Consider the following 13,274-nt stretch of genomic DNA (forward strand, 5'->3'; position numbering starts at 1 on the left):
TCATACGGTGTCGTCTCAATGGATTTAGACGGTGCCCTATTCAAAGTGAATGTAGCTGTCTCTAAAGCGTATCCCCAAAATGATAGCGGTAAGTAGGTAAGAGACATCATAAACCGCACCATATCCAATAGAGTGCGATTACGACATTCGGACACACCGTTACGCTGAGGTGTTCCAGGCGGCGTGAGTTGTGAAACAATTCCACATTTCCTTAAGTGCGTACCAAACTCGTGACTTAAATATTCTCCCCCACGATCTGATCGTAAGAACTTTATTTTTCTGTACGTTGATTCTCTACCTCATTCTGAAATTCCTTGAACTTTTCAAAGGTCTCGGACTTGTGTTTCATTAAGTAGACATACCCATATCTACTCAAGTCATCAGTGAGGGTGAGAACATAACGATAGCCACCGCGAGCCTCAACGCTCATTGGACCGCACACATGTATAATTTCCAATAAGTTGGTTGCTCGCTCCATTGTTCCGGAGAACGGAGTCTTGGTCATTTTGCCCATGAGGCATGGTTCGCACGTGTCAAATGATTCGAAATCAAGAGACTCCAAAAGTCCATCAGTATGGAGCTTCTTCATGCGTTTGACACCAATGTGACCAAGGCGGCAGTGCCACAGATACGTGGGACTATCGTTATCAATCTTACATCTTTTGGTATTCACACTATGAATATGTGTAACATCACATTCGAGATTCATTAAGAATAAACCATTGACTAGTGGGGCATGACCATAAAACATATCTCTCATATAAATAGAACAACCATTATTCTCGGATTTAAATGAGTAGCCATCTCGTATTAAACGAGATCCAGATACAATGTTCATGCTCAAAGCTGGCACTAAATAACAATTATTGAGGTTTAAAACTAATCCCGTAGGTAAATGTAGAGGTAGCGTGCCGACGGCGATCACATCGACCTTGGAACCATTCCCGTGCCAAACCAGGTTGCGTCCCTGGCTGTCAGCCTGGTAACGCCCACCATGATTCGTTCCCGTGCCAGCCTCCCTACCCCTCCCCCCAAACTTCCGGTCGTTGTGATCCCCCATCACTGGTGAGCTAGATCTCGCAGCCGAACAAGACGAGAGAGAGGGACTTGCCGCAACATGAGGAAAGGACCACTCGTCGCCGTCCACCTTGCCCCACCACCACCCAAAGGAGTCGAAATCGTGGATGGGGTCTGAAACCCTAGACCTACACCATAGGTGGCCAAACTGTGGTTCAAGGTGAGAATCGCCCGGGATGGGGTGGGAGTGCGAAGTGACCAAGGTAGAGTCCAACCCCTCCCCCATCCAGCTCACCTGTGGCAAATCCTCCATGGGGCCCTCATGGCGGTGGGGCGGACCAGGACCCAGAATCCCCCCACCAACCAGAAGTTGTGGCCGCCATGGCCGAGCTGTCATACGACTAGCTGGTGCTGACGTGGTCGTGCATGGCGGCTCGGACTTGCATGGCGTCGAAATCCCGCGGTCAACTCTCGCCAAATGACAAGGAAACTGCACGACTCTGCCTTCCTCTACCGCCTCGCCCTCGCACAGCCTGCGTGCATCCACCGTCACGCCATCGACGTTGAGGAGCACCAGCTTGAGCGCAACTTGCCAGAGAATCAGCACTTCGGGATCGAAGGGGATAGTACGCTCAGATCGGAGATCGGCGGCGAAAGAAACCTCCTAACGCGTGTCGCGCGTGGCCATCCCTCGCAAGGTCAGAGAGGTAGTTTCTTCATGACCACCATCACCACGAGTAAGGATGGCAATTTTACCCATGGGTACGGGTACCCACGGATATCGTACCCGCATGGGTAGGGTATGGGCACAATTTTATACCCATGGATAGTAACCGCATCCTACCCATTAAATCATGGGTAGGGCATGGGTATAGCCATGTACCCATGGATATACACATAATTGACCCGTTTATACTACATGTTATTTGGTGAAGTGTGTCGTGAGCTTGTGAACCTATGTTAAAGATGTCACCCAGTGTCAATTTAAATTGAGATAATTGTCTTGTCTCATCTATCTGCTATTGAGTTGAGATAAATGTTCTTTTTGTCAAATGTGGTATCAATGAATGTAAAATTATGAAGAACTTGTATACTATTTGATCTACCCATTGGGTACCCAATGGGTATGGTACGCGTCGGGTATGGGTACGGGTAAAGTTTCTTACCCATGGGTACGGGTATGGGTAAAATTTGATACCCATTGACTACGCGGGTATGGGTATGGTATTGCTCTACCCGCCTCATACCCTACCCATTGCCATCCTTAACCATGAGTTATTGCTTCACAGATTTGACGTGACATGGCATGGCAACTTCTTTCCAACAAGACGGCAAGTTAGCTAAGTTTCACCTGATCCTTTCTCCTAAAGGTTGGGGTTTCACTCCTTTCCTCCAAAGACAAGTACACTTGATTTCTTCTTTTTTTGCGGGGAAAGTACACTTGATTTCTGACAAGCATTTTAACCTTGTCTTGTAAGGAACAACCGAAGAAAAGGAAGGAGCTCATGAGAAAACCCTTTCAATCTATTTTAGGAAAATAGGCAACCTTATTATCTATCTTAGAGGCGTGAATGGTGGTACAGGTCCGCTGAAAAAAATGATTATCATCGGGGTCAGAGGGATGGCCGTGGGCAGCGGCTCCATGACGGTGGGGAACGGTTGAGGGAAGGGCAAGGTAGCAATGCTGGCGTGGGCCACGGAAGCGCCACCTGCCACAGGTGGTGGTGGCTGGCGATCGGGGTGGGGAACGGTTGAGGGAAGGGCAAGGTAGCAATGCTGGCGTGGGCCACGGGAGCGCCACCTGCCATAGGTGGTGGTGGCTGGCGATCGGGGTGGGGAGCGGTTAAGGGAAGGGCAAGGTAGCAATGCTGGCGTGGGCCACGGGAGCGCCACCTGCCACAGGTGGTGGTGGCTGGCGGTCGGGGTGGGGAACGGTTGAGGGAAGGATAAGGTAGCAATGCTGGCGTGGGCCACGGGAGCGCCACCTGCCATAGGTGGTGGTGGCTGGCGATCGGGGTGGGGAACGGTTACTACGCTCTACTTATATGCAATATACTCCCTTTGGTCAGAAATACTTGTCCTTAAAATGAATAAAATAAATGTATCTATAACTAAAATAAGTCTAGATACAACCATTATAACTAAAATAAGTCTAGATACAACCATTTCGAGGACAAGTATTTTCAAACAGAGAGAGTATTACTTATATCGATTTAAGTGGCATAGAAAAACCCAGTATTATCGGCTATATGCAAACATCTGAACCACAACAGGCATAGAAAAAACCAAGTACATATGCAAACATCTGAACCACAACAAAGCCATGCGGCGTTCCAGCCATTTTATCCGCTTAGGGGCTGTAGCTTTCGCAACCTAAATCTTGGTATGCATCTCGAAGCTGCTTGCTCACACAGGAATTACGTGGGACATCGATCGCTCGTGAAATCTGCAGCTCCTCGAATGAAACTCGTAGAACAAACAATTGCTCAATCAACCAAAAGCAAATATATCCAGCAGCATGTCAAGAACGAAATCAACCACAGGAAATCTTTAATGTTAACCACAGAGAAGTTCACACTCGGCGGAGCAAAAAGAGAACTACTCAGTACCAAAACATTGGGAACAAGCATAGATACTAAGAACTGGCTCAAGCTTCTGCTCAGGAAACAAGCGCTCTAGTAACCACCCTTGAGATCGTTGACGACGTCGTACGGGATGGGGGTGACCGTCTCGATGGTGGTGCCCTCCACCATGAACCCAGGCTTGGGCCCTGCTGGCTGCCTCTTCGTGCTGATGACCTCGCCACGCGCCTTGGCCTCCGCCTTCAGCTTGTCATTGTTGAGTTTCCTCTGGAGGAACTCCTCGTTGCACCTGGATGGCTGCACGTGCTCCACACGCACATGGATCCTCTTCTTGATGATCCTGTTGCCGACCTGATGACAGGGAACACATGTTACAATCTGTGTACAGACATATATGAAACCACTGATACATAGTGTAGCGCAACAGTTACATGCAGAAGACATGACAAGCAAACACTTAACTTAGATTGACATCACAAGTAGTTTACTGACAAGGAAATGGAGAAATAATATTGTGCCCAACATCAAGTGATGTAAAATGTGGCACTGTGGCCTAACAATCCATGCCACCAAATGGATAAAACATTTACTGTGTACAAATCATAGTAGCACAGAAAGATTAGCTATGAAACGCATCCAAACTGCCTACAAATTAGACAAAACAAGCCATGAAATGCATCAAAATTGCAGACACTTTGGATCATACAGGCTATGATATGCTTCCAATATGCAGACACAATACATGAAACAAGCTAGGGTATCACTAGATAAATAAACAGATGTTTATATGTGTATCATCCAATTAGGCTCTCATAACTGCTACAGATAAAGCATGCAGTCAGGGGAAGCCAGAATGAAAATTTTGCTGTATGCCCATCACACGAATCGTGCGCCACAAAAACCTCTCCCGTGGAATACCACGCCTTCCCATAGCTGAAGGGGGAAGCGCTCGGCCTAGGGCATATGTAATCAACAGAGATAAAGCATAAATTTTCAAGATGATGCATCAGATAACAGACCATCAAATCACTGCGGGACATCACAGAAATGTGTAGCTATGAAAGGAAATTGACACAGTAACAGTAAGCCGGACAGAATTGCTCTGAAGAGTAAATCACACGCACACATAGCAGGCTAGCATAACAAATCAAGCACAATAAACCATTGATCTAGTCTACTGGACTGTATTCGCACCAAACGAACCAAGATACTTGATGGTCTAGCTCATTTTCAGCAGGTTATAACAACGAGAAACCGAAAACAGAACAGATTTATGCATCCCGTCGGTCAAGATCACAGTATCGCCCTCGCAGCACAGATCTAGGAAACCCGACCACCACAGATGAAGAAGGGAGAAGACGGGGCAGGGGGCAGGGGAGTTATACCTGCTTGTTGATCTCGACGCCGATGGCGCGCTTGGTGACGTTCCAGACGCGGCCGGTGCGGCCGTGGTAGAACTTGTGCGGCATGCCCTTGTGGACGGCGCCGTTCACCTTGACGTCGACGTGCTCCCCGACCTTGTAGGTGCGCAGGTAGGTGGTGAGCGGGATGTACCCCTTCTTACGGAAGGGCCGCGCGAACAGGTCGCGCGTCCGCGACCGCAGCCCGTGCCCCGCCGGCATCTTCCCCTTCCTTCCTCCTCCTTGCCTTCTCTCCCTGCGGCTGTGCGGCGGCGGCGGCGGGCGGGGGGAGTGTGTGCGGCGCTAGGGTTTCTTAGGATGGAGGTGCCGCGTATTTATAAATGGGTCTCGGGCCGTTCTGCCGGATGCTAGATTGGGCTAGGTTTTCGTTATTTTTTGTTGGGCCTGTCATGCGTTGCCGTGAGTGAAGAGTTGGGCCGCAAATGAACGATTTGGTGGGTTGTAAGTGTAACACCTGGGTTACCTCAAAAAAAAGTGTAACACCTGGAGTCCAACATGGCAGGCCGGTTATTGGGCTAAAATACAACAAAAACTTAACCCCTTAGACTACCATAGTGGGAGTATCATACGGAGTAGATGGTAACATCACACATACCTAGACAAAATAGTTGATGTGGCAAGTAATTAATGAAGAAAGAGAGTCATGTGGTAATACAGCTAGTTATCAATAGTATGAGTAACATCACACATATAAAGACAAGATGAGTCTATAACCTAATAAATGAAATGTTGCATGATACCACACATATATTACTCCCCACTATGAAGGTAGTAATAGACTAGTAACATATGCATGTTACTAGTCGAAGTTACTTCCCACTATGGCTAGTTTTACAAATTTTTTGGCACTCAGTGACCAACAAACGGCCTACCTCAAGACATTTCCATGCCATTCAAAAAATGTGAGACCAACTAGTCAACGAGCGCTCCTTCACGAGTCTCACAATGATCAACGCCACTTGGCGCGCTCTCAGTCACCCGCAATGTGTCACGGTCTGGACGCTTCCTCTAGATTTTATATTTTCATTTTTGCACACGTGTTTTTGGCTTTTTAAACGGTTTTATTTCTGGTTTATTTTGACGTTTTGGTTTTCCACCGGTCTTCCTTAGCTTTTGGACCAAAAACAAATTTTCAAAAAAAATGAACGAAAAAACGCGTTTTTTCCTTCCGCAAGAGGCACGTTTTGCTTTCGCGATAGGCACGACCATGTCTCTCGGAAACGGAAAAAATCGTGTTTATTATTATTATTATCGTCAGAAGCACAGTTTTACTTTCGTGAGAGGCACGTTTTTGCTTTTCAGAGAGGCACGACCATGACTCTAGGAAACAGAAAAAAAAAACGGGTTTTCAGTTTCTCTTTTTCCGCTAGAGGCACGGTTTTGCTTTCGTAAGAGGCACGACCGTGTCTCTCGGAACGAAAAAAGACGCGTTTTCTGTTTTTTCGCGAGAGACACGTTTTGTTCCCGCGAGAGGCATGGTCGTACTTTCGCGAGAGGCGCAGTCGTGCCTCTTTCGAAAAGGAAAAAAATCATGCTCCCGGTTAGGTTTTTTCGTTCGATTTTTTTGTTTTTTTTGTGAAAAAAAGTTCGTCAAAATCTATCGACATGGGATCTACTTTTGAAGATCTCGACGCGAGAAATCCAACGATGAAAATGGTTCAAGATTTGGACGCACGTTTTAAGAGATAAAACGTTTTGAATAAGCGGATCTACAAAAAAGGGGAAAACTACCAGGTTGCGACAAGTGGCACACATGCAGCGTTCCACTTGTCATAACCTAGGAAGGTGAGAGTGATCTTTGAAAGGAGTACTCCTTAATTAGTGATTTCAAAAAAGTGTTCACACATTTAAAATATGTTCATCGCATTTATACCAAATAAGCAATTTGGGTTGTAACACTTTGAGTCCAACATTGCAGGACGGTTATTGGGCTAGCCTACAACAACCGTGTAACCTTCCCTGACAAAAAAAACAAAGACTTAACCTTTGTTCAGAAGGAAAAAACACTTAGGCCCAGTTTGTTTTACAATTCTCCCAGAATCCTAAGAATTAGACATCCCCTCAGGCTCTTTTAAAATCTTGAACCTGTATTTTTTAATCATGCTAGCTAGTTAGGGTATAAATAGGGTGTCAAGAAAATACGGGTTTAAGATTCCGAAAGAATCTAGGTTCGATTCTAAATATTTTGAGAGAATCGGCCAAAAAAACTGGACCTTAGTCTCCAACCGGAATTTAGCGCCATGTGACGAATGAACGACCTATCTCGAGACGACCACATGAATCATCACTTCCAAAGAGAGGGACTAACCCAGTGTTTCCTCCTCGCCATAACAGCAAGGGAGAATACTTGATGCTCCCATGGCTTAGGTGTTATCGTGCTTCAATGTCAGAAAACTTAAATTATGACGCATAAAAAATTTCCGGAAACTATTGTGGATGTTCACAAGATAGGTGTTTACAGCTCCTAAATTTTCCAACTTCAAACTCGAAATACACATAGGTATAAAAAGACAAAAATTCCAACTTCAAACTCGAAATACACATAAGATAGGTGTTTATAGCCCCTGAACTTCCAGAAACAACTTTTGTCTACTTGCGACTTTATTCACGTTGGAATTGTCTTTTCAAATACTTTATGTTTTTCATTTGGAGTTGAAATTTTTATGGTTTGTACACACTTATCTTGTGAACATCCACGGCTTTTTTGGATTTCTCTAAAACTCCAAATTTGAGTTTCGAGACATAAAAGCATGGTAGCATCAAAGTCGTGGGAGCAATACTCACCTATAAACAAAACAGGACAGCAACTAGTTGGAGGGTGCACCGCGGGGGGGCACTACTCCTTGCGTGGAAGAGCCTCGGCATGTCATGTGGCATGCTCTAGGATTGTTTTCTATTTTTTGGGTGTTTTCTTGGTTTTCTATGATTTTTTTTGTCTCGCTTGGTTAAATTATTTATTCACTTGCTTTTTTATGTCATCACTATTAGCAGTTCTATCTTCGAAGTAATATTACAATTAAAGGCTAGTAAACATTGTCTGATTTCAGTGATAATCGCGTCATTATCTCCTCAACTTGCTCTATGGATGGATGTCTTCAACCGCCTGCTTGGAATCTGAAGCAATAACAACATTTTGTAGCATCAAATCTTGCGCCAGAGATAGTCCTTCCCTACGCATGTCACCACATCTGTTATTCCATGTATAACGAGCACAGAACTTCCAACGAAATTGCCTGCATAGTCCCTGCAGACTGCCGCTGCAGCTCCCCGTTTTTGTGTAGCTTCGTGGATGGGCGCTCTATCGATTCCTGGCCCAACTAGCTGGATGCGTCGGCCCATCTCTCCTTTAGCATAAGACTACCAGCGGTCAAAACCAACTAGAGAGGTAGTCGTAGCATACATATGTATACAAATTTTCTGCTCAAAATCAAGGCATGGCGGCTGCCATACCCTGCCCACTACAGGCCTCCGCCAGTGGTGCAATCTTTGTATGGGGCATCCTTAATTAGTGATTTTGCCTATGTTTCGAAGGCGTTTGTATGTCACTAGCAGCGAGACAACGTGAACGTCTTCTGAAGAAGCGTCGAAATGGCCAGTCTCTGTTCACTATACCTCTATTTCATCATTTTTTCTTTTTTTATACCTCAAAATATCCTAAAATATTTATATACAAGTATGAAAAAAGTATTATTAGGTTTTTGAAATTGTTCATCATGCTTTAAAAATGTTCAGGAAATGTAAACATTTCTTTGCACAATTTTTAAAATGTGCAGACCATTAAAAAATGTAACATCAAGAAGAATGTTCACATGTTTAAAACATGTTCATTACATTTTTTTTATAAGTTCATGAGATGTAAAAAATGTTCTCTTGGTTTATAGAAGATGGCTGTGCCATTCCCAAACTATTCATGCCATGTAGAAAAACGTCCACACATTTCAAATATGTTCATGACGTTTTCAAATTACCTTTCCTGGGTTTAAAAATGTTCAATGTGCATTTGACAAATGTTAAACATGTATTAAACATATTTAATGTATATTTGCAAAATGTTGAACATATATACCCAAAATGGTCAACGTGTATTCAAGAAAAGTCCACATGTATTTGAAAATTGAAAAAAAAATGAAAATTAAAAACAAATGAAAACCCGATGAGACTGATACAAAAAAGCTTAAAAAGTAAAAAAAAATGCGTGGAGCCTTACCAAAACCAGGCTGGAAGGTTCCGTAGAAGTTCACGATACCACAATTAGTTAGCCGACACACTTTGCCGATCCCTGTAGGCAAGACTGATGGATGCCTCGCAGTAAGCGGGACATAACTTTTATGCCTTTCTGCAACACCTAGTGGTCAATTAAAGGAAACATGTAGAACTTGGATCGAAATTTTGTTTCGCACCTTAGTCATTGATCATTGAATGACGGTGATTACTATTGAAGGAAAGATGGACGAGGTAAAATGGAACAGACATAGTAGGGGGAGCGACTATGGATCGCTTATAGCGATCTGGACGCTCGCATCGTTTGCGTGCTAGATTTGCATGGCTAGGAGGGGGCGGCTCTTTGGCACGTCCGGTCGCTAGCACCAATAGGATAGACTTCGCATAAAAAAACCAATAGATGGACATATTTTGTTGGTTTTCGCTTTCAATTTTTGTTTCTTCTTGCAACTGTTTTTTCATTCATTAGTTTTAAATAAAAGAGACCAGTTCAGTTATGTGGCATTCAATTCCAATGGCAGTATAAAAAATAATGCTTATGGCTTTTGAAAAACATTTGCGTGTCTCAAAAAGGTTTAGGATGTATAAGAAAAAAGTAGATGTTTCAAGAAATTATTAATCATATATTTAGAAAAAGTTCAAGGTGTATAAAAAATGTTCATTTTGTGTAAAACAAATGTTCCTTATATGTACATCAAAAACATATATTGTAGAAAAAATGTTAATAATATATTTTAAAATGTTATACTTGTATGAAAATTGTTACTTGAATTAAAAAAATTTACAATGTATATAAAATCGTCGGCTTCAAAAAATATAATAAGAAAGTTTTAATCATGTATTGAAGAAGTGTAAAACATGCAGAAAAAATGTTCCTTGTTTATGCATTTTTACAATATGTACAGAAACAAGTAGACATCAAAATATACAATTCTAAAAATGTCGATCATGCATTTAAAAAATGTTAAACATATATATAAATGTATTTGAATTAGTTTAAAGAGTTATAAAAATATTTTATATTTATACAAAAAATGCACAATGCATACAAAAAATAAAATACACATAAAAACATATATCTGAATAAACATTAATTACATATTTTTTAAATGTTTATTGTGGAAACAAAAAATATGTATCTAAAAATATTAATATTGTATAAAGGAAACCATCATAATTCAAAAAAAATTGATAAAAGCCAACAAAAACCTAGAAAGAAAAAAACAGAGACAACCAAAGGAAAAGAATAGAACAATGAAGCCAAAAAACACAAAGATAAAGAAGAGAACTGAGAAAGAAAGAAAGAAAACAAAAGAAAACGAAGAAATGAATAGAAAAGAAAGAAATCAATGAAAATCATTAAAGAAGCCAAAAAAGATTGGAAAAGAAAGCTACAGTGAAATTCGATAAGAAACAAAGAAAAACACTGAAAAACAAAGAAAAACAGGGACGAAACAAGGAAAAGCAAAAAAAACTAAAATGAAAAGAAAACAAAGAAAACCAGAGAAGCGATCATTCGAAACAGCAAGCAAGCGACCGTGAACAAAATGCTAGAAATGGGACGGCACATCTACGAAATGGTTTCAGGCGAGGCGACAGAAAATCTCGGGCGCTCCTATGTCCTGCTTATTCTGAGGAGTTAAATACATCACGGGTGCCTTAACTTGTCCGATGCGATCACTTTGGTACCTAAACTTATAAAATACATGAAACTGGTGGCATAACTTGTTCGAACGTTCAAATACGGTGCCTCCGTCCATATCCGGGCATATGCACAGCCCACTGGTGTGCCAACATGACGTCGACCCACATGTCAATTCCTGTGAGAGGAGTGGGTTGGTTGTTTTTACAGAAAATGCCTTGTACTTTAAATAATTTTCACAAAAGCTCCTGATATTTTATTTAAATATGCCGAACTGTATTGATATCACCTGTTAGATCTAGGCCTCGCATATCAGCATGTGGGATAAAATAGAGTATAATAACAAAAAATAGCGCAACGGCAAGATTGGAATTCATTACCTCACGCACAACATGCACATGTGCTAACCAATAAGCCAAGAACAATTATCTATGCACTATCCAGATACACTACTATTTGTTAGGGATATCGGACGAAATAAAATAGAGAATAAGAGAGTAAAAGGTTGACTCGCATAAAATTTTAAAAATCATTAAGAAATTCTCACGTTTGATAAAAGAGAACAACTCAACATATTACTTGCCATCAACTTAAAAAAAGTGTTAGTGCATTTTTCTAAAAAGCAAGATATTTTGGGAAAATTCTCACTTGTATTAAGAAATTGTGAACTTGTATTTGAAAAATGCCCGTCACGCATTCAAAAAAATTACTTTGCTTTTCAGTTTTTAGTTAGCTCGCCACCATCTCGATCATGAAACAACGAAAATACGAAATTAAGGCATCTTCAATGATAACCCGCAAATTTCCTTCCTTATCCGTATGTGGGCAGGGGATCAGTCCGCGGTTACGGATGCGGGAGGACAACATTCAACGCTAGCCGTATACATTTCAAACTCTTTTTCAATAAACCGGATGAATTTCATGCAAATATGACCGGATTTCGTACAAACACGACGGATTTTATTACATTTCGAACAAAAAAAAGAACCTCCCCTAAACCTATCCTACGGCGGCGGCGCCTGGAGTCCAAGCCCGTGTCGTCCTCCATCCGCCGTCTCCATGAGCACGACGATGAGACCGATGAAGTGAAGATGCGGTCTCTAGCGAGGAAGAGTAGAACACGGAAGACGAACTGGGCCACATGGGACACAAGGCACCACCGCTTCCCCGTGGCCTACTCATCCTAGGAGGAGTCCGCGACCTGTCTGTCGCCGCTGGACGTGAGGTCCATGATGGAAATGGTGGGGCCGGTGCTGTCTTCATCCCACCGAGCCGGCTAATGGTTCGTCGGCGACGCGTAGGAGGCGCAGTTGTCGTTGTTCTCCTCCGCGATCGCCTACAGCTGCACCTCCGTAGCGGTCACTTCCCGGGGAGCAGCAGCTTGAGCGCGGACGCATCATAGATGGCACGCTGCTCCGCAACGAAGTTGGGGTTCGTCGCGGCCATGGCCGCCACAGCCTCTTCGCTGGGACGCTCGCTGTAGATCTAGCCCTCCGCCAGCCGGTGTTGCTCTAGGAGGAACAGGTTGTACCGCTGTTCCTCTTGCATCTGCTGGAACGCCGACAGGGGCGCTGACGCAGGCTGCACCTCCGCCATGGTGATGTTGAAGTGCGCCTATGCCTGCTTCATGGTGAAGCCGGCTTGCACAGAAGGTGCGGGAGCCGGGACGGAGTCGTCGGATCCCGTCTCCATCGTGGTGTCGTCCTTGTCGTCGGAGATCTCGGGCGAGCTGGCAGGAAAGCCGACCTTGATCAGCCTGCCACGGCGGCTCCGCCAGGCGGTGGCAAGGGCGACCACTGCGTGCTTCATCTCCAGCGACAAACTGTCCCACAGCGCTTTCCTGCTGGCGGTCATGGCAGATATGGAGGATAGGAGGAGGATGTGGAGCAACTCCATTGTGTTGTAGAGATAGCCGGGTGTGGGCGCCCTTAAATAGCGGATTTCGGTGAGGCCAGGCGTCAATGCGGGACGCTGGAGTGGGTTTCCCGGCCAGCGAGCCTGCTTAATGGCGACATACAGACGGACAACGACATTGAACGAGCGTGGTAGATATCCATCCAGTCCCGTCCAGTCATGCGTCTCTGGCGTGAACATGCACGGACACCCGAGGCGCATCACGGGCGACGCCCTCGACTGGCGTGCCACTTCAATGACGGAGGCAGTGAGTGGTCGCGTCCGCTCTGAGCCGTCTTCAATGTTGAGTGGCGCGCTCTACAACAGTATGAATGCGGGCAGGTGGCGCCAGGCGTGGGAATACGCGCGGGCAAGGGAGGAGGGGTTTTGATGGGCCATGGCGGTCAGAAGAGGGAGTAGGATCGGTCCGGACTCCTGCAAAGCTCCCCACGTTTGTCGCCGGTTTGCGAAAGAAATCACGTCCGGACCTCTCCGCGG

General features: G+C 44.2%; 1 protein-coding gene across 1 annotated transcript; it reads right to left on the reverse strand.

Moving 5' to 3' along the window:
• Positions 1 to 3,538: 3,538 nt before the first annotated feature.
• LOC542913 (60S ribosomal protein L21-2) lies at positions 3,539 to 5,316 on the reverse strand. Its single transcript, XM_044515798.1, has 2 exons — positions 4,985 to 5,316; positions 3,539 to 3,950 (listed from the first exon to the last, which is right to left on the reverse strand). Exons 1-2 carry the CDS (start codon positions 5,219 to 5,221, stop codon positions 3,693 to 3,695), a joined length of 495 nt encoding a protein of 164 aa, XP_044371733.1. The 5' UTR covers positions 5,222 to 5,316; the 3' UTR covers positions 3,539 to 3,692.
• Positions 5,317 to 13,274: the final 7,958 nt, after the last annotated feature.

The sequence above is a fragment of the Triticum aestivum genome, chromosome 4B (assembly GCF_018294505.1).
Source record: "Triticum aestivum cultivar Chinese Spring chromosome 4B, IWGSC CS RefSeq v2.1, whole genome shotgun sequence".
Classification (NCBI taxonomy): Eukaryota; Viridiplantae; Streptophyta; class Magnoliopsida; order Poales; family Poaceae; genus Triticum; species Triticum aestivum.